Below are 19,626 nucleotides of genomic sequence, written 5' to 3'. Positions count from 1 at the left end.
TCCTGGTTATAGCTTTGTTTGCTTCAGCTGAAAGTACTCAACCAGGTATCAGTCTTTCTCACTCACATTTATGCTCATTAGGTTTTCCAAATACAGAACCACATGTTCTGGGTATCTCATATACAGTACCCCAAGATTGATACAAGTCCATCCCACACCCCATTCCAATATTATGACAATCCTGCACAGTGCCAGGAAACATGACTGTGATTGACATCCTTCTCTCCACACAGTCTCCATCAATATGGATAAAAACGCTATTTCTTCACATTTTAGTCACTGCATGAAAATGTTGCATTATGGAATTAAAATTGAAGAATAAATATCAATAGTCAATCATTTTTGCCTTTTTTTTTTTTTTAATGTGAGCCAAAAAAGTGAGCGCTTTCTAACAATTATAAAATGTTTAAACAACAAAAAAAAACTGTGTGCATAATGAACTGTCAGTCCCAGATTTTTTACGTTTCCTTATCAAATTTTCCAAGAGCAAAAAGATGTTCCCTCTGGTCCACAATCAGTTTACTAGCTGGGACATTTTATTTTATTTTATTTTTTCATTCCAAGCTTTGTTACAAATGCAGGGAGCTGATCCTGGCTCATTTGTTTGCATCTCTCAAAAAACAAGTGTACCGGAATGTTTTTCTGAAAAAAAAAAATATGTCAAGCAGGTGGGTGCAGTGTACAGGAACAGGCATAAATCAACAGCAGAGCAGACGGAGCTTTCAAAACATGCCAGAAACTCTTGGAGGGAGCTTTTTGTTGCAGGCGTGTAGGTAGAAATGTGGATGCTGTTGGCGTGTCCCTCCTCCTGCACACGCTCTGCTCCAGTTCCATCAGTCACGTCACACTAACTCGTGTCCCTACAATCCTCCCTAAGGTCATTCATCACAGCGTCGCTCAAACGCTGACTTAAGGTCCCAGGGGTGTCATGGTAACGCTTGTTTATACATATGGGGATTTCAAATGTTCCCAAATCCATTTTAGAGTTGTATGTGTTTCTTATTTATGTGCAGAGGTATAAAGATTACTGACATATCTTACTCAAGTAGAATTACTGTTACTTGATTAAAATTGTACAACAAGTAGAAGTAGAAGTAATTTATACATAAAATATTCAAGTACAAGTAAAAAGTAGCTCAATTAGATAGTACTCAAAGTGAAAGTTACTAGTTACTTTCACCCTCCACGTTTATTATTTTTGGTAATAAATCTTGCCACAATTCCATTGCATACAGTAAACATCTCATGTATAAACTTAAAAAAGAGATTACATTTTTATTTTTTTTCCACAAAGGCATCTGTGTAAAATAAAATGTACAATTCTGTTTAAAATAAAATAACACCAATGAATTCAGCGCAAAATAAAAAAAATAAAAAATCTCAGGCTCTAATAGGGCTGCACGATTATGGTCAAAATGATCGTCACAATTATTTTTTATCAATATTGTAATCATGATTACAATCACAATTATGTATCACGTTAGGGATTAAAAAAAAATCTGTTTTTATTACAGTACTTAAAAAAAACAAAAACAATGTGTACAGTTTACAGTTAAGCTTTTAGAATTATACTAATTTAGAAAAAATAATAATAATTAGCCCAAGAATTTAAAATGTACCAAAGGCTAATGAAATAAATACATTATACAGTGCAGAGCCCATATTTTATATGTAAATATTGCAGACGATTAGATCCATTTATTAGTGCCAACCAAAATTATGATCACGATTAAAATCAGATTAATTGTGCAGCTCTATGCTTTAAGTATAGCTACATTTATTAACTCTGAAATTGAGAAAATAACCGGCATTCTTTGCTGTTTTGGAGTCGTGCATTACGTTTAATCTGGTTGGTCGACTATGATGTGATGCGTGATTGTTGTCTAGTCATTCAAAAGTCTGGTCATACAAAGTGGGCACTTTGCACAATTTCTAAACATTTAGCTTTACACTTGGCCACCGATTTAACATTTAGAATCAGATTCAACATTTAGATTTAACATTTAGATATAGATATAAATTTAACATTTACATTTAGATTTAGATTTAACATTTAGATTTAGATTTAACATTTACATTTTGATTTAACATTTAGATTTAACATTTAGATTTAACATTTAGATTTAACATTTAGATTTAACATTCAGATTTAACATTCAGATTTAACATTCAGATTTAATATTTACATTTAGTATTAACGATTACATTTAGATTTAACATTTACATTTAGATCTAACATTTACATTTAGATTTATTTCTCATGTTTACACATTTTTAACAATGATATAGAAAATGCTGTTTTACATGAATTTCTGTCTCAAATGAAAGAAAAATTAGCTAAATGTTCAAAATATGTCGGCAATAAAAAAAGTGACCGACTTTCTTAATTCGGCATCCCATACACAACTGCTTTTTTCTTGTCTTCTTACTCAGAGGAAGGTGTAACGGTGTACTGCACTGCTGGAAGTATCACAGAAGAAGAGAGAAGACAGCAGAGTAGCAGCAAGCAGAGGGCAAAGAGGATAACGGTGCCTTCTAGAAATCACTCTGTCAACATGATTATCTCTGAATGCAGTTTAAGGTCAGAGACATGTCACACAACAAGCAGGATGGTTACTAAGGGGAATCCAACGGGCACAGCACTGGGCATAGCTTTGTTTTATTAACTCTGAAGAGAAGTTATGGAGATCTCATAGCAAACATACTGTACCATCTGATCCACCATTGGTTTTCTTCCAATTACAGTCTGTGCATCAACATTTCAGTCCAACACAAACATTCATTTTGAGGCCAACAACAAACAGAGCTATCAGCTGCAATCTGTGCAAAAAGCTTTAAAAGGGGTAGTTTTACAAAAAAAATCAGCTTGTTTCATCAAGATGCAAAAAAATATCTATGAAGATCACTGGAGATAAAAACTTTCAACATTATTTTTAATATCTAATACAATCTTCCAAACACTACCATATACAAAACGTTACTAACTTAGAATACATCCCACATGATTCACTGCGTTATATTGTTTCTCAATTATAAAGCCTTGGCTATGAACCAGCACCCCTCCCCTCCAAAATTAAGTCTTTTTTTTTTTTTTACACATTACTAATTAATATACTGAAAAGACTTAATTCAATCAAAAGCATTTAAATGTCGTTTCTGAAAAGAGGCTTTTAGCTGCTACCAGGCAAACATTTGAATTCTTTATCCTTTTTATTCTGTATGTAGTCCTCAGGTAAGGTTGCTGATCATAAACAGACATTCTTTCATACAATCAGCTGGAAAAACAGCACTTGGCTCTAAACCTTTATGTGTATGTAAATGTAAGCAAGTGTAGCTGCAAACATTTACATATACACGTAAAAGTAAACCTACTCTTGACACTTTTTTCTGTAATTGATGTTTTATAACTTTAAAGGTTTTATGCTGATGAGAACTTTCATTTTAACGACTGCACTATATGTCGTAAATGTCATCATGCCTGTTAGCAAGTGTAAGTCAGTCCCGTGATGACAGCCCTAATTAGGGCTGGGCGATATAGACCAATATTCCTATATCGATATATTTCCTTAAAATGTTGATATACGATATAAATCTTGATGTATTTAACTCAAAATCTTCACATCAAGACTTATATTGTGTAGGGGTGTGTATTGCCTGGCATCTGGCGATACGATTCGTATCCCGATACATAGGTCACGATACGATACATCCTCATATTAAAGTATAAGGCGATTGTTGTGATTTTTTTTTATATATATGTGACTTAAGAAACAACTAATGTGTAAATGTGTACACCTTCATGAGAACATTATGTATGAAACATATTTTACTTTCATATTTTACACTCAAAACATTGTCTTTAACATGCCATGTGCCAACAACTTAAAATAAAAAAAATAAACATACAATCTGTAAGACTTTCCTGGTTAAATACAGGTTAAAACAAATAATATCTTTTTTATTTTCTTTTTTTTAATGAAAAGAAAAATCAATAAGGATGCAGTTAGAATCGATCTGGGATTCGTGCAACGTAATATCGCGATATATCGCCAAATCAATTTATTTTCAACATCTTTAATATTGTATATTGATATTTTAAGGATATATATCGTCTAAAACTCTGGAAAAGAGGCGGTTTGGGAAAGTAAACCTCAAATACTATGTGTTGGGAAATATACATTTGTTAACAATCCCCTGCACAATATGTGCCACTTTAGTCTTTTTCTCCTCTAAGGGACAGCACGTGTGAGTGAGTTTTGTCGTGTGGCATGTTTAGAGGAAGGTCTGCATTAGGATGCATTCAGTCATCCATCCAATTGTGCTCTTCATGCTGCTCTGTACTCATAAAACGAATATTTTAATTCAAATAAGCTACAAACACATCAATATAAGCGATATATTGCAATTTTCGATATCGCCAAAATGGAAATCTCAATATATCTTGAACCTCAATATACTGCCCAGGTCTTGCCCTAATATTAAAACTACAAATGAAGCCAGGCGTACTCTGACACTTTTGTGTAAGAATTAGCTTTTCTTTTTTTTTTTTTTACGTATCCGTAAAAATCATTTGTTTTTCTTATTTTTTCTTATTAATTTTTATTTCGGTGCATTCCTACCAAACACCCTCTTTTTCTTACTGCTTTCTAATTGTCTTTTTTCTTATACATAAACTTTTCTCTAATCACACCATTGTGTCACTGTCTGATAATATCCGTTATGGTGTTATGGTGAATTTATGTATACAGCCATTAACGTGGCTATGTTTTTAACCACTTAGACATGATTAAATACAATAGTGTATGGAACGACATTAATGCCTTCCATTTGATTAATATGCTGTATGAGTTACTGTAACTTATTTTTTCTAATTCGCAGATATCTTACAGACGACGCCCTTGACAGGTAAAATCCATACTGGAGTTAATTTGATAGAATACCATCAAACCTCTAAGGCAGTCATAGCTTTATTAAAAAAAGAAATAAAAATGATGTGGAGATTGATTTTGAAAAGCCCTCAGCTTAGTGGCTGGTATTAATACCACACTAATGGAACTAATGCCGGCTCTGTGTTCAGAGTGATAGATTACAGTCTGCCAACATCAGGACAGCAGAACAAATGCCCCTTCAGTGCCCCAAGTGTACAGCAACTCTTTACCAAGTGTGAACATTAGTGATGCCAGGGTGAACTTTGAAAACACCTCCGCACTTTTTTGTGTGCAAAGAAATGCAACGCTTTGCTGAGAAAGACAATAAAATAATCGTTGTATACCTGCTTTAACTCAGTAAGCCAAAATCTAAATGAGCCTTCCTTAACCTTCTGGAGTCCAGGGTATAACTTTTGGTTTTACCTTTATATCTCGCCATTAAAAACCGTTCAGCTTTTTTTTAAGCACAACTTCAAAATCACACAAAAACACCAAATCCGAATAAATATAAAAAAAAGTCTTTACTGTGAAAACCACAAATGTGTTTAACGGAATGATTTGATGAATGAGAATAAGCAAATAAAAAGTGTCATAATGAAAAACATATTTACAAGTTCCCCAAAAACACAAGTTATGTGGCGTTTTTCCCAATTCACCCAATACATTTTTTTTTACAAAACCCCACAATTGGGGGTGAGTATAGGCAAGGATGTTGCAATACCGTACGTATTGTGATTCTTGGGTCACGATACAATATTATTGTGATATATCGTGATATTCTACCCAATTAATATCAATATTAAACGTAGAGATGAAAAATCAAGATGCTGTATATGTTCATCAGAAGATACTGATCATTCAGAGGAGAAATTGAGTCAAAACTATTTGCTTCAAAACATCCTATTTATTATATATTATTAGTGTTTTTACACATTTTCACTGAAATAAAAGAAAATACAGTGTTACACACTGTCATCATAAAATAAAGTGCAACAAGTTTCTTTTCACTGAAACTACTGTGTAGAAGTCTCAAAGTAACCATGACAACATTGTAACAACTCTAAGTGAGAACATTAAGGATAAATCACCCCAAGTTACTACCAAACGCACAAAAATAAGAAAAAATTATAATTTATCTTATTGTATCAGTTTAAGCACTGATCTGAACAGACTAGATGAAATAAAATGTCTGTGCATACATAAATATTGCAGGCATTACACACTGCCATCATAAAATCAAGGGCATCAAAAAACCATTGCAACACACTGCAAGCATTGTAACCACCACTGAAATATTGCACAAATACACAAAAATATTGATTAAATACCAAAAAATCAATTTAAAATCGGCACCCAAAAAATTGCATTATATCGTGAAATCTATTTTTTTCACACCCCTACTCACAATCCGATGCCGCAAATTATTTGTGCTACTGCACACAAAAGGAAAGATGTGAAGTTTCTGAGAGAAGGAAGAACGGCCTGTCTTTATTGTTTTTCTGCACCGAACGCGACAAAAACATAATCAGTAAAAGTGAAACGTTTTTAATGTATCATAACTAGAGATGTCCCGATACAACTTTTTCATTTCCAATATGATACCAATATTGCAGCCTTGCGTATCGGCTGATACTGATATTGATCTGATATCAGCATGAATCATACACACATATATATATATATATATATATATATATATATATATATATAGTTATTTTTTTCTTTAATAAAAAAATAATAATTACTTATTTTGTCGTGTGGAATGTCAGAAAAGGCTTGATCAAGTGAGGTTACAAACAGAGAACAATAGTCAGCAACAGTAGGTATGAGGAAAAACTAGCCCATTTATTATTAACTAATTTGTTACATAAATGTTAACCTTCAACATAATATTTACAGTATGCTACAATTTAATAAAATAAATAAATTAATTGGAAAAAAATAAATTGGAAATTTGAATCCGATATTTGTTTTCAGGCTGATATCGGATTGGGACACCCCTAATAATAACTATTGTTCTACTTGGACTATCAAGATCATTTAAAAACTGGTATATAGTTTAGAGTCCTCACTTTCAACCCAAAAGGTAAATGTACATTCTGTGAGGCTGCATCTTAAATTGGTCATGTGATTAGGAGGCACCGGCGGTATCCTAAGGGTTAATAAGACTAACACTCTTTCAACACCAACATAGATTGGGAACAATTTTCTGTGATTACAGAAAACAGATGAAATCACAGGATTAACTTGTGGTAAGAGAAATAGGTATTTCACAAGGATTCTGTCCCACGGGCACCCAGTAGCCCACACGAACCATGTGAGGTGCCCACAGGAACTCTAATCACCAATGAGCTCCATCTAAAATCTAATTCATTCAATTTATTGTCATTATACAAAGTATAAAGGGATTGGGAGCTCCTCCTATTCACAATGCAGAACAACTTAAAATACAAACATTACTTAGTAAAAAAAAATGGTTTTCCGTTAACAATATAGGGATAAAAGAGATACATATTTATCCTTCCAGGATTCAAACTCACAAAGATAAATACGTATGACACTAGATGTAGTTATTTCTTAGTAAAGTTAAATACTGCTGATAAAGTTTTAGTATTAAATTACCCATCTTTAAATGTTTATTTTCACTGAAACATTGCAACAAATGTTTTTTAAATGCTGCAGATTTGGTGTATGGGTTGTGGTATGTTACATATATAATAATATGATGTAAAAAAAACTTTTTTTCAAAAAACGCAAGGTGGATTTGACCAATTTTACATGTTTTACAATTAGTTAAATGTTGTTTGTTAGTAGCTAGTAAAACAGTAACATGGGGATTTTCGATTTAATGTAAAAAATTAAACAATTGAATCAGGAGAAATAAAGTGTTGAAACTGAATAATTCCCGACCTTGTTCAGTTACTGTTAGCCATCCTTATTATCTTACCCGATAATTATTGCAAAAATGTAGCATTTAAGAACCTCTTTGCTACGTGGTAGCTCTTCGTACTGTACAGTACCTTTATAGTATCAGAAAGGTTGGTGACCCATGTTTTAGGTAAAAATCATACATTTTCAGCATATTTTTCATTTTTCGCATAAAAAAGGTGATTAAATGTGTGCAAAGTGAAAAACCAATGGACGTTTCACATGGAAAGCAAGATTTCTGGCTACAAAAACGTTTAACATCTAATTATTTTCAAGATTTAACATCATTAATACCAATCACACATTTTTGGCAGTAATTTGGGACATTTAGTGTGGCAGTAATTACATCAAATAAGTGAAAACCAATAAAAGGGAAAAATAACACAAATAGGTACACCCTGAAATGGAATTTGGAAAAAATGTAAACGCAAAACTGGAGAAGGCCCTACACACTGTTCATCTGCACATTAATAAAATCTAATTAACAATGAGCTGTAGGGAGGAGAGTAAGCGCGCAACAAGTCGGGGTTCAGAAAATCATTTTTGCATTCAAATCAACTGTGTGTCACATCTAACTCATTTTGTTCAGCCAAAAGAAGCGTACAACATAAATCCAATGCATAATCATCATATTGGTGCAAACACAAATCTGGATTTATCACTGCAAGACTGCCTTCGTCTGCCCTTAGGTTTCACAACACAGTGGTGAGATAAGACAGCAACACAACAACATTCTATACGTTCAACTTACAAGCCTAGGGAGGAAGACCTGCACTAGCCAACAGAGAGACAAACTCTATAAAAGTGTTTCCAATCTTTAGTGAGTCACGGCACAAATACAGCTTTGGGAAATTACCTGTGGCACATAAAACAACTGAAAGTACCACGTCGTAGCCTATAGGAGGTAAATACTGCCACTTTCGGACATAATAATTGCTCAAACTAACAGAGAATGACCTAGCAATAATATACAACAAAGCAATAATTGCAATAAGATGTCTTTAGACTGAGGGAGTAGAAGGTCAACTTGAGAAAGGCAATGGCAACTTCTTTTTTCAATGGCCTAAGATTTGTGTAAACCAGGGTTGGGGTCAATTATAATTGTAATTGCATAATTGATAATTCATTACAACTATGGCCTAATTATAACTGGGGTCATCAATCTGGGGAACCATGTTACAGTTCTATGAACAGTTACACATATGTATTTAATAATTATTCAAATATTGTTTTTAAGGTATTTTACAGCTGATTCAGGACCAGGAAGCTAACAGAAGAGGAAGGTTGACTTTGATTAGGTTATTTATTTCAGGCTCAGTAATTGTGATTAGTTGTAATTGAACTTTAGTAAATGAGAACATAATTGTAATTGACTTTGAGGATAAAAAAAAATTCTAATTGAGTTCCAATCAGAAAAATGCCAGTCACTGTAACCGTAATTTAATTGTAATTGAACATTGGTAATTGTAACTGAAAAATGAAATTGACCCCAACCCTGGTGTAAACCAGTGACATGATGCTCTTGTGAAACAAAGGAATCAAAAGAAGCCAGATGAAATACACAATTAACAGAAGAAAGCTAGAGCTCCATCAGCAAAAAGAGAAGAATTCAATCAGGAGATTCACAGTTTTGCATCATGGGAAGAAACCGACAAGTTTCAGCACAAAACCATGAAACTATTTCTACTGAGCTTTTAAAAGTTCACAGAATTGCAAACTTCCAACCTGAACAGCCTTCAAGCAGAGCCATGAGTTGGGCCAACGCCAGCTGAGCAGACATTTCACAAATCACGAGTGCACTCACGGTTTTGAAGTCACTGGGGCTGCAGTCCTGGCCCTGGTATCTGCAGTAGAGCATCATCTCTTTCAGGTCGTGGCCGACGCGCTCGATGAACTCCTTCATGCTGAAGGCTTTGGGCTTGTAGGCTGTAAAGTTGGATTTTTCCTCCAGGAAGGCCAGCACATCAGGCTCAGCCAGGTGAGGTTGAGGGATAGTTAAATGCACATCCAGCAGTTCCAACAACTCCCCAGCGTGGTACAGGTCATTGCGTGTAAGGTGGCTGAAGCGATACGCGTTGAGGTTACAAATAGTCACCGCAGGAAAAACCAGGATGCTTGAGACAACGGCGTCCACGCTGGTCACGTGAGGGTAGGAGAGGAAGTAGGCCAGACGTTCTGTACTTTCCAGCGCTAAAAGTCCAAAGCACGCAAGCAGGACGACAGCCCAGAGCAGGCGCCGCATACTGGGCCGACCGTAGGGGAAGACAAACCGAAGGCCGTGTAGCGTGCTGGCGTGGGCGAAGGCCTGCCAGGAGGTGGGACGCAAGCTGGAGCTCTCTTGGCTCCCTTGACTGCCACAGCCTTCCTTTAGATCCATCATCAGCCTTCCACCTGCTTAGTCAGGGAGACGGCGAGCTCTGGCACCTGCACAAACAGAGAGGAAACATCAATACTGGATTGATATCAGTCTCACCGAGAAACAGCAACAAGAGGACAAGAAACTCTGAAAGACAAGAAGTTTTAATGCTAGCCAAAAAATGTCTAGAAAGAGGATAAAGTTAACACAAGAAACTCTTGAAATCTACAAAACCCAAAGGAATCCTCCTCAAGGCTTTCCCCTACTATTCACTTTCACTCTGGAACTTCAAGTTACTGTTGCCTTCAGCCTGCCTGTGGCATCCGCTCAACACACACTTCTTTCTACAATTCCAAATCGTGTTTCTTAAAAAAAAATTTGTGACGATTTCATTGACAAAAAAAAAAAAAAAAACCCTTTGAGGAAAGTCCTGTGTGACACCAACAGCCAATGCCGACACTCACTAATTCCCAAACACACACTCAAGCAGTGACTGTCATACATGAGCATGCACACAAGCGCACCCAAGCACACACACACACGCCCGCCCGCTTTTCTCTCTTCTCCCCCCCTTGCCCTTAACTAATGACAAGCCTCAGCACCTCGCACGTTCAGCCTAGCGAGAAGACATCCAGCCGCGCGTGTGCTTGTGTGTGTGAGCGCACGTGTGTGTGCAGGAGAGAGAGAGACACATAGAAGCAGAGAAACAGCTGATGGTCAGAGCTGCGGGTTAGTCCGGCACACGATCCAAACTCATCCCGTTTTCCTCTGGACGGAGACGTGCCTCTTCTTCCCCGGCTCATCTGTGGCAGCAGCAAACAACAAGCGGAGCTGGGAGAAACGGGAGGCACATCGCACACATGCTGGCACAGAGAGAGCAAGAACAGAGAGAGAGAATGGAAAGGGAGGAGGGAAGATGATGCTCTCCAAAAGGGAAGTCTCTCTCACTAAATATGTTTCCTCCTCCTTTAAACACCTTCGCTCCCATTCATCTCTCAGCCTTTCGTATCTCCACATCTCGTTACGCCAAGCGGATTGATGGATGGATGCAAAACAGGAGGCTGTCAGGGAGTCTGAAAGCCAAGGGGAGGCAGGCGAGGGGGTGGGGGCTCGGTCTTGGGGGGGTGCGTCATGGGAAACGCATAAGAATTTAAGAGGAAATGCTGGTTGCAGGATAGGATGAGGGGAAGATTAGAACCAAAATCAAGAGATAAAGCATAGCTGGCACGTACTTATGGGACAGTGTGAACAGGTTTAGCTTTGACTAAGTTCATTTGTGTACTGCACAGATCAGGGTTGTGCCGCTAGAAACTCATTTCTACTGTTTTGAAACTGAATTAGTATCTTGAAATTGTATTTTTCCTGTTGGGAAAAAAATTAATCTTAGTACATTCCAAAAAAATTAAACATATTTCTGCTCCTCAAATTCAGATTCACTGCAAGCCTTTTCACACACTCGGAAATCTCGCTCTCGTTCAGTTCTCGCGCATGAGGTCAAAGGTCAAGAGGGATAAACTCACCATAGCTGAAGGCATAAACAGCGAGTCTGACAGAGATTTAGATTACGTTTCCCCCGTTGGAGCATTGATTCTTTGAAATAAAAAATTGCGGAAACGTGGTATCGGTCTCCAAGGTAGAAGTGCTGAGTTAGCTGTTAAAGAGCTAAAGTCAGGTTTTTCTTGACTTTTCAAAAGTGACCATCAGCTGATCAGTGCTGTTTCACTTATCGACCTGTCCATCTTGTGCACTTCCTTCAAATTTGTAAAATGAATTAAAATAACAGCTTCAAAAAAAATAATCATGGACCTGGTTAGTGAATGGTATATTTACCTTTTCAAAGTGAGAACTCATACTGTACTTTTCACACTTGGAAATCTTGCTTGTCCCATCAATAACAACACTATTTATAAGCACTTTTCAGAAACTCAGACACTTTACAGTTGTTAAAACAACTACAACAGTCAAAATGTAACAAAAACTACCAACAATAAAGGTAAATAGAGAAAATACAAGAGTGTGGAAACAAAAGTCTGTCGCTTTGATGCTGCTTCTCTCATCGGTTTTACCAAAGTGCTCGAATATGTGCATCATTCCCGGGTAGAGTCTGAATTCCGCCCTTTGGAGCCCCAGGTAGTCGGTGTTTTCATGCACCAGGGGTCACCTGTGTGGAAGCACAGGGACTGCCCTTGCTTCCATAGTGCTGCTGAGCTGCTCCCATCGGTTTTTAAAAGTGCTCGGATCAGCCAAAAGTGGTATCAGTGGAAAACCCTGGTCCCCCCTCGAGTCCAAATAAGTGTAATATTAATATAATATAACAAAGATCCCTGGAATAAAATTACAAACGTTAGGTTGGACATACCAGAGTGAAGTTACTAATTCAGTTTCAAAACAGTAAATTCAATTTCAAGTTTTCACTTTCAAATTCAATGCCAACTATTCAAATTCAGTTTCTTGTCTAACGTATTTTAGTTCAGAGGCCAAATATGGACCAGTTTGATCTGAAGTGGGCTGTAGATTTTAGGTAGGAAAAAAAAATTATAAATAACATTATTGTGCCTTAGTTTTGAATATCAGTTCAATTCACTTTTTTTTTTTTTTACCAATTTTTGTGCAATTTAGAGAAATTTTGTGGAATTGCAAGATTTGTAGACAAATTTAGTTCTTTCCACAATTTGCAATTAAAAATGACTGTGTTGTGTCAAAAGAAAAAATGCAAGACCCTAAAAAATATTGTGGAGTTGGTGAATTTGAGAAATCACACAATAATTAATGTTTTCTCTGTCATTCTTACGTTCTCCTGGAAGCCAAATTGGATGCTCGAAAGGAACAGATTTGATCCCCGGGCCTCGAGTTTGACACGCGTGAGAGATAGATAACACGCACTATTATCAGATCCAGACTGTCAAGGATTTGACATGAACAGACCATTTAAAGAGGTTGTCCCATTGGTGATAGGCAAGTAGGACTTTCAGATAATAACTAAATATACATTGCCCACTTACTGTCGCGATACCACATTAGCTTTCTGTTCAAGTTTCATTGGTTTTCGATGTGCTTTGAACAACTTTTAATAAGTCTGCATGAAGACAGTCATTACCCCCGCCAGAGGAGGTCATATTTTCAAAAGCATTTTCTTATTTCTTTGTTTGTCTGTTAGCAGGATTATGTTCACAGTACTTATAGATTTCGATCTATTCTAATCAAGATTCCATTAAATGTTGGAGGGGATCCTGAATTAGCTAAAAAAAAAAAATTTAAAAAGTCATATTCTGGTTCATAATTGACCGATCTTTATTAACTTTGACTCAGTTATATCGGGTTGGTTTCCTCATTACTGCACTGAGTTTCAATTCGATTAGGATTTCACATTTTATCACGATTTGCGGAAAAAAGTAGGGAGCCCATACATTTAGACCCACCTGTATAGTTATTAACAAGGATAGAAATCTTTTCCAAGCCTTGACAGTGTGAATGTTCACGGTACAATGATCAGGGTCTCTGGTCCAGATAACTGACAATATCTGGCAAAGAGGAGATTTGGTGCTTGGTGTCGGTTTGCTATCTGAATGTTCTTGTTTTGATAGCAGTTTTTGGCAAAGCGGAATCTTTGAGAATGTAGTTCTTTTTATGTCAGACAGAAGAGCTCAGGTAAAAAAAACAGCATGTGAAGTACTGCAGACACTTTCAAGTGCATCACCTTTGTTGGCAGCAGCCCACATCTCCCCATTAAAGCAAGGAGAGAGAGTGTGTGTGTGTGTGTGTGTGTGTGTGTGTGCGTGTGTCTCAAATATCTCTGGTGTTAAGGGATGGATAGAGCTCATACTTGCTACATGGCTGGCACTTGGTTCAATGGTGTGCAATGTCAGATTAGTTTGGACTCCAATCATACGGTTAATTAATAATTTCATAAAATTCTCCACCACGAATGGAGCAGAGCCACATGTGTGCCCATAGCCAATCACTGCACAGCTCTGCTCACGTGTGCGGCCAGAGTCAATCGCTGAAGACCACACACAGCCAAACAGACACATGAGTGAGAGAGAGGAAGATAGTTTAATGCTCTTTCACAAGTTTTAAGCTCCTGTGGACTTCTCTTTGGAGGAAACATACTTTTTGACTGTTCCCGATATGGTGATTACGTTTCAAAACATTTATTTTCATTTTATTTTATTTTGAAATCACAGCGGAATCAACGTGGGTTACACCTGACGAGGGGTTAGACTGGAGAGGGGCATTTGAGCAGGCACTCTCACACTGATATACTAGCAAAGCTTTCAAAGTGAGACACATTTCAACCTGATGTGAGTCACTGAGTGCGTGCATGTGCGCTGCTGAAGCGCGTGCGTGAACCCACGGAGGAGTAGCGAGTCACACACACGCACCCACACCATGTTTCCTCTGGATGTGTGATTGTATGATTTATAGATATAGTTATTCTCAGTCTGCTCGCTAAGTTACATCTGTTTGTATATGAATTACTAACCTTGGATGATAAGCACCCCCGCACTAAAAAATGTTAAATGCTAAATAAATAGTTTGATTTGTACAAATGTATGTGTCTTTTATCAGATTCTACCTAAACTGCCGCATTGGTGCAAACTATCAATTTATCATGTGCATGTCCCATAGAATTAAACCAGGGAAATTGCGTACATGTATACCCCTTTATAACGCTACAGAGTGCAGAGTATTTACACCTCTTTGTACATCCAACCGTCAAACACACACTCATTTGGCCATAATTAACAACTCTACTTAAGCTCCCACATGAATACATACTTCCGACGGGCACAGTACTAGTTGGATAAATGACCACTTAGACATTTGACACATCTGACAAACCATGCACGGCTCAGATGATGTTTGAGAACATTAAAAGAAAGGGCTGCAGAGAAAATGCATGTATTTAAGACTTCAGATTTATGCACCAGTCTTGAGTTCAGGAGTATCTGTAGTGGACAGAGAGGAGTGGGTAGGGGTCGCGTGGCGTGCATTAGTCCCCTGTGATATCACAGTCATATCTGTCTCTCCACACCGTGAATGTCAAGAACAGCCAGAGGTCGTAGGAATGAACACTAGTGACACGTGCTCACACACCCGACCTCTGCTATGATGGGCTTCAGTTTAATCAAAGGGAGAGTAGAAGTACTGTTACTTGATTGAAAAGTACAAGTAAAAAAAATAGCTCATCTTCATAGTATTCGACGTATAAGTTACTAGTTATTTTCACCCCTCACTTGTAAACATCTCATGTATAAACTTAAAAAGAAACAACTGGAACTTAATTTTCCACAAAGGCATCTGTATTTAATAAAATGTTTGTCAAAATGTACGATTCTTTTTTTTTCTTATTTTTTATAAAACATTAATTAATTAAATTCAAAATAAAAAAAAAAATTCATGCTGAAATAACTGATAAATAATTATAAAAGCTCTGAAAAAATAATAAAATAAATACATGCATAATAAAAATTATTAAATAAATAATAATACATAATATATAAAAAAAAAAAACTAATAAATGCTCTGAGAAAATAACCGGCATTCAATGCTGTTTTGGCGCCTTGCATATGTTTAATCTTCATTTTTTTTGTCATTCCACAATGTCTGTTGATCATTTTAAAACAAAATTATAATGTACTGTAACGGTTGGGTGTAGAATAGTAAAGAAATACTTGACTTCCTTTAAAACATACTTAAGTACAAGTAAAATTACTGGTTAAGTAATATACTAAAAAAAGTACAAGTACCCACAAAAATAATTTAATTACAGTAACGTGAGTACTTGTAATCAGTTACTTTCACCTCTGGAAAGATGGTGCATTACTTTACCACGAGCCAAGTTCAACAGCATAACCTTGATGGTAAATTAATGTTTGTAAACCCATGATTTTATACTCATTTTTCTACTTCTAAATTACTTGGAAAAAAGTGATAAACCTACATTACAATTTGGCATTCTCTCCTGACAGCCTGTTTTTGAGTCACGCAGGTTTATGAGACAATAGATCATGGAGGAGCTGAAAACAACAGCCCTCACACAGACATTATAATGCAGATATACCCCAAATTATAATAATCCATCAATTATGGTGGTGACTATCATAAGAGAGCAACACTGGCTGACATTAGACGCATTACACTAGATCACCTCTGCCAGATTGTGCGACTTCAATTGCGGCTTCTCGCTTCCTGTTGTCGTAAATTACTCGAGTCCTCAGGTTACAATCAGGCTGATATGTGACACTAATGAACCACTTAATCTTGTGAAGAAGTGCAAAGAAGACTTATGTAAGGACAGATATCCCAGGAGCATTGATATCTACACTTTATCTGACCAGACTGGATAATCCAACCAAGTAATCCAATGAAACATTCCAGCCTCGCTTAATTATTTCATCCTGACATGACTGATTATAATGTAAAGTGAAAACTTTTTCATATCACAGTTGTTCATTACAGGCATGGAGACTGTAGACTCAAATAGTCAAATAATGTAATTTTTACAATTACATTTAAATGTTTGTAATCCAGAATATCCAAACAAATTAATGAAAAAAGAGCTTTTTTTTTTCTTTTCTTTTTTTAAGAAAATCAATACAAGATATGTTGCATTCATGGAAATTATGTCTTAAATGAAGTTAAGCTGCACACAATCACCCACATTACAATCACCTGCTCAGCTAGTTTGATTGGCAGTCAGCTAAAGCTAGCACCACACACGTGTCATATTGTTAATTTGTATTTAAACATCACAATATATCTAGGTGAACATTTAGATTACATTGTTTTGTCAATTACTGAATGTTAAACCTGATTTTTTTCTTTCTTTCTTTGAGTTACCTGGGAAACGTGCTGCTGGTCTGGCGAAAGGTGGTGGAGAAGGCGGAGCTGACTCTTATACTGAGGCCACGCCCATAGGACCAGACCAAAATGATCTACCTCATGGGGGGAATTTAGGAAATTTTTATGTAAGATTTTAGTCAGTGGATAGTATTTTCTCCCGTGTGTGTGTGTTTTATGGGCTGATCACTCAATGTGTCTTTTTGTCAGGTCTGTTAATTGTGTTAACATTTGTTTTTCCTTATAATTGAGTTATGCATGGTTGACCTCTTTTAAGCCCTATAACTTTACAAAGTCAGTGGTTTTGTTCAAGTTTCTCTTTGGGCAAAATAAAACCCACATTTTTAAACTTCAAACCTGTTTCCTGTTCCTTGGTCCACGACACCCCGATTGTATTAAGTATACGCAGACATATTCTCTGCTACATATAAAATTCATTCTTTACAAAAAATAGCACTTTTTTGCAACATTTAACCACAAACCTTGTGTAAAAAAAACACATTATTTTTTAAATTTACTTTTGACCAAATTTAAAGCCATATTTGTGGAATTACTGATATTTACTTTTCTCGTAAAAATATGTCAGTTAAATCTAAATGTTAAATATAAATATAGGACAGGTTAACATCACATCCTGTGTATAATGTACAAGCATAGACTCATACATGTGTTGTTTGCATGAGTGTATGCTGAAAGTTTGTCTCGTGATGATTTAGATGTACGAGAAATGAGGAGTAGCTTTTTATAAGTTCTTTGAACTTCTTCCCGCTCCTTTTGAGCGCAGTTGTTTTGGTTTTGTTATTATGCAAAATAACTTTGTAATATGCTGCTCAAATGAATAAATGAAATGAAATAATGATCCTAACATTTAGATTTAACATGAAAGATTTACATTTAACATTTAGATTTAAAAATTATATTTACATTTACCATTTATTTAGATTTAACATTAAAGATTTACATTTAACATTTAGATTTAAAATGTGTATTTACATTTAACATTTAGCATTTATTTAGATTAACATTTACATTGAGATGTAATATTTACGTTATATTTTTAGAAGAAAAGTAAACATCACAAACTTCACAAATATATGATTCTAACATTTAGATCTAAATTTTTGCATTTAGATTTTAATTTAACATTGAGATTTAGGTTTAACATTAAGCATTTCGATTTCAATTTAACATTTAGATTTAGAAAAGTAAATATCACAAATACTGCTGTAAATCTGGTCAAAAGTAGCCGAAACTACCTTAAGGTGTGTCCGAAAAGTCCTTCCTATCTCCTTTCCTATCCACTTTCCACGGTGAGTAGTATCATGTCTGTACCAGCCTCCTCTTGATATAAAGGAAGGCCCAGACGGAAGATGACTGTACTTGCTTGCTTTTTTTTTTGTTTTTATTTTTAACAGACAGACACAAATACAGATAGAGACACTTTTAGGAACAGAAGGCCTGTTTGTGACTAGTTAGAATAAATTACACAGAATTAAACTACTCTTGTCATCTCTCCTCGAAAAACACCATATATTTATAATTATATATACTATAGCTAGAGATGGATGATTGCTTTTGAAAATAAACTACTTTTTCTAGCCCTTTAAAAAAAAAAAAAAATTAAATGTTTTATTATACATTGCTATTTTTTATAAATGGATGTTTATATCTCACATCCACTCTCCACATAGTAAATCAGCTGTGGACTCACAGCATCAGCCTTGGCTGATGTCAAAACAGCCTAATTAAGCAAATCCCCTTTTATTGAGCAGTGAGATAATGAGCACAGTATTACGGGGAATTCAACTTTCGCTCGAGAGGAAAATGAGGTTTTGTGCTGAAGTAATATCTGCTTTTGTCCATCCGACGAACTTTTCCTTCACCAGATTAGGACAATAGGTAGTAGGAGGCGGAAAGGACCACAATGCAAAACCTCAAGTTCAAGTTTAAACATTCTTCATGCTAGAATTAAAAGCCTGTGGACATGAATTAAAAATAAATGACTTGTTTTTAAAAGACATCCACCTACGTGTTTTCCCTGACGGGACACAGCGTTTCATCGCTACATAAATCCATGTTTTAGTGCTGTCAAACGCTCAAAAGTTAATTGTGATTTTTTTTTTATCCATATATTGTGTCATGGCAATATTAAGGACATTTATGTTCCAGAAAATGTATTGTGCTAAACAGTCACAAAGGTTCAGTATTTGTTCAAAGTGCTTCTTTTAAATTCCTTTCCAAGAAAGCAGATATTTTTTTCCCCCTTGGAAATCTGAACTTGAATTAAACAAAGTCATTTATAGCCACTGCTAGGTCAGTGCGAAACTAGATATCCACTATTGTGAGCCAAACCAAGTCAAAACACACTCAAGTTTGATCTTTGTGTTTTTAACAAGCTAACAGCAAAGCATGCATTTGGCTAAGGCTTTGCCAAACATGCTGTTATGTATGGAACACATTCTGAAATAAACAAACGCTTTCCAACATTTGACTACTTTTAAAAAATAAAAGTTCTTGTGTATAATTATTCTAACATTTACATTTACCAATAAAAATGTAGATTTAACCTTT

The 19,626-nt window shown here is 35.8% G+C and overlaps 1 protein-coding gene across 3 annotated transcripts in view; it reads right to left on the bottom strand.

Annotated features, from left to right (window-relative positions):
• asic2 (acid-sensing (proton-gated) ion channel 2) overlaps nucleotides 1–11,275 on the bottom strand; it is a 464,440-nt gene extending 453,165 nt beyond the window's left edge. The window contains exons 1-2 of one of the 3 annotated variants that reach the window (XM_028454789.1): nucleotides 11,161–11,275; nucleotides 9,661–10,280 (exon numbers count right to left, since the gene is read on the bottom strand). In XM_028454789.1, the coding sequence (XP_028310590.1) occupies nucleotides 9,661–10,236 (576 nt within the window). In that variant the 5' untranslated portion in view covers nucleotides 10,237–10,280; nucleotides 11,161–11,275. Of the gene's footprint in view, nucleotides 1–9,660; nucleotides 10,316–10,814; nucleotides 11,072–11,160 lie in introns of those variants that run through there. The other 2 variants (XM_028454788.1, XM_028454790.1) reach the window with 2 other exon arrangements.
• Between the last annotated feature and the right edge of the window lie 8,351 nt (nucleotides 11,276–19,626).

This window comes from Gouania willdenowi, chromosome 8, assembly GCF_900634775.1.
Source record: "Gouania willdenowi chromosome 8, fGouWil2.1, whole genome shotgun sequence".
In the NCBI taxonomy this organism is placed as follows: Eukaryota; Metazoa; Chordata; class Actinopteri; order Blenniiformes; family Gobiesocidae; genus Gouania; species Gouania willdenowi.
Note: the sequence above shows the minus strand (reverse complement) of the source record. Positions and strands in the feature narration are given on the sequence as shown.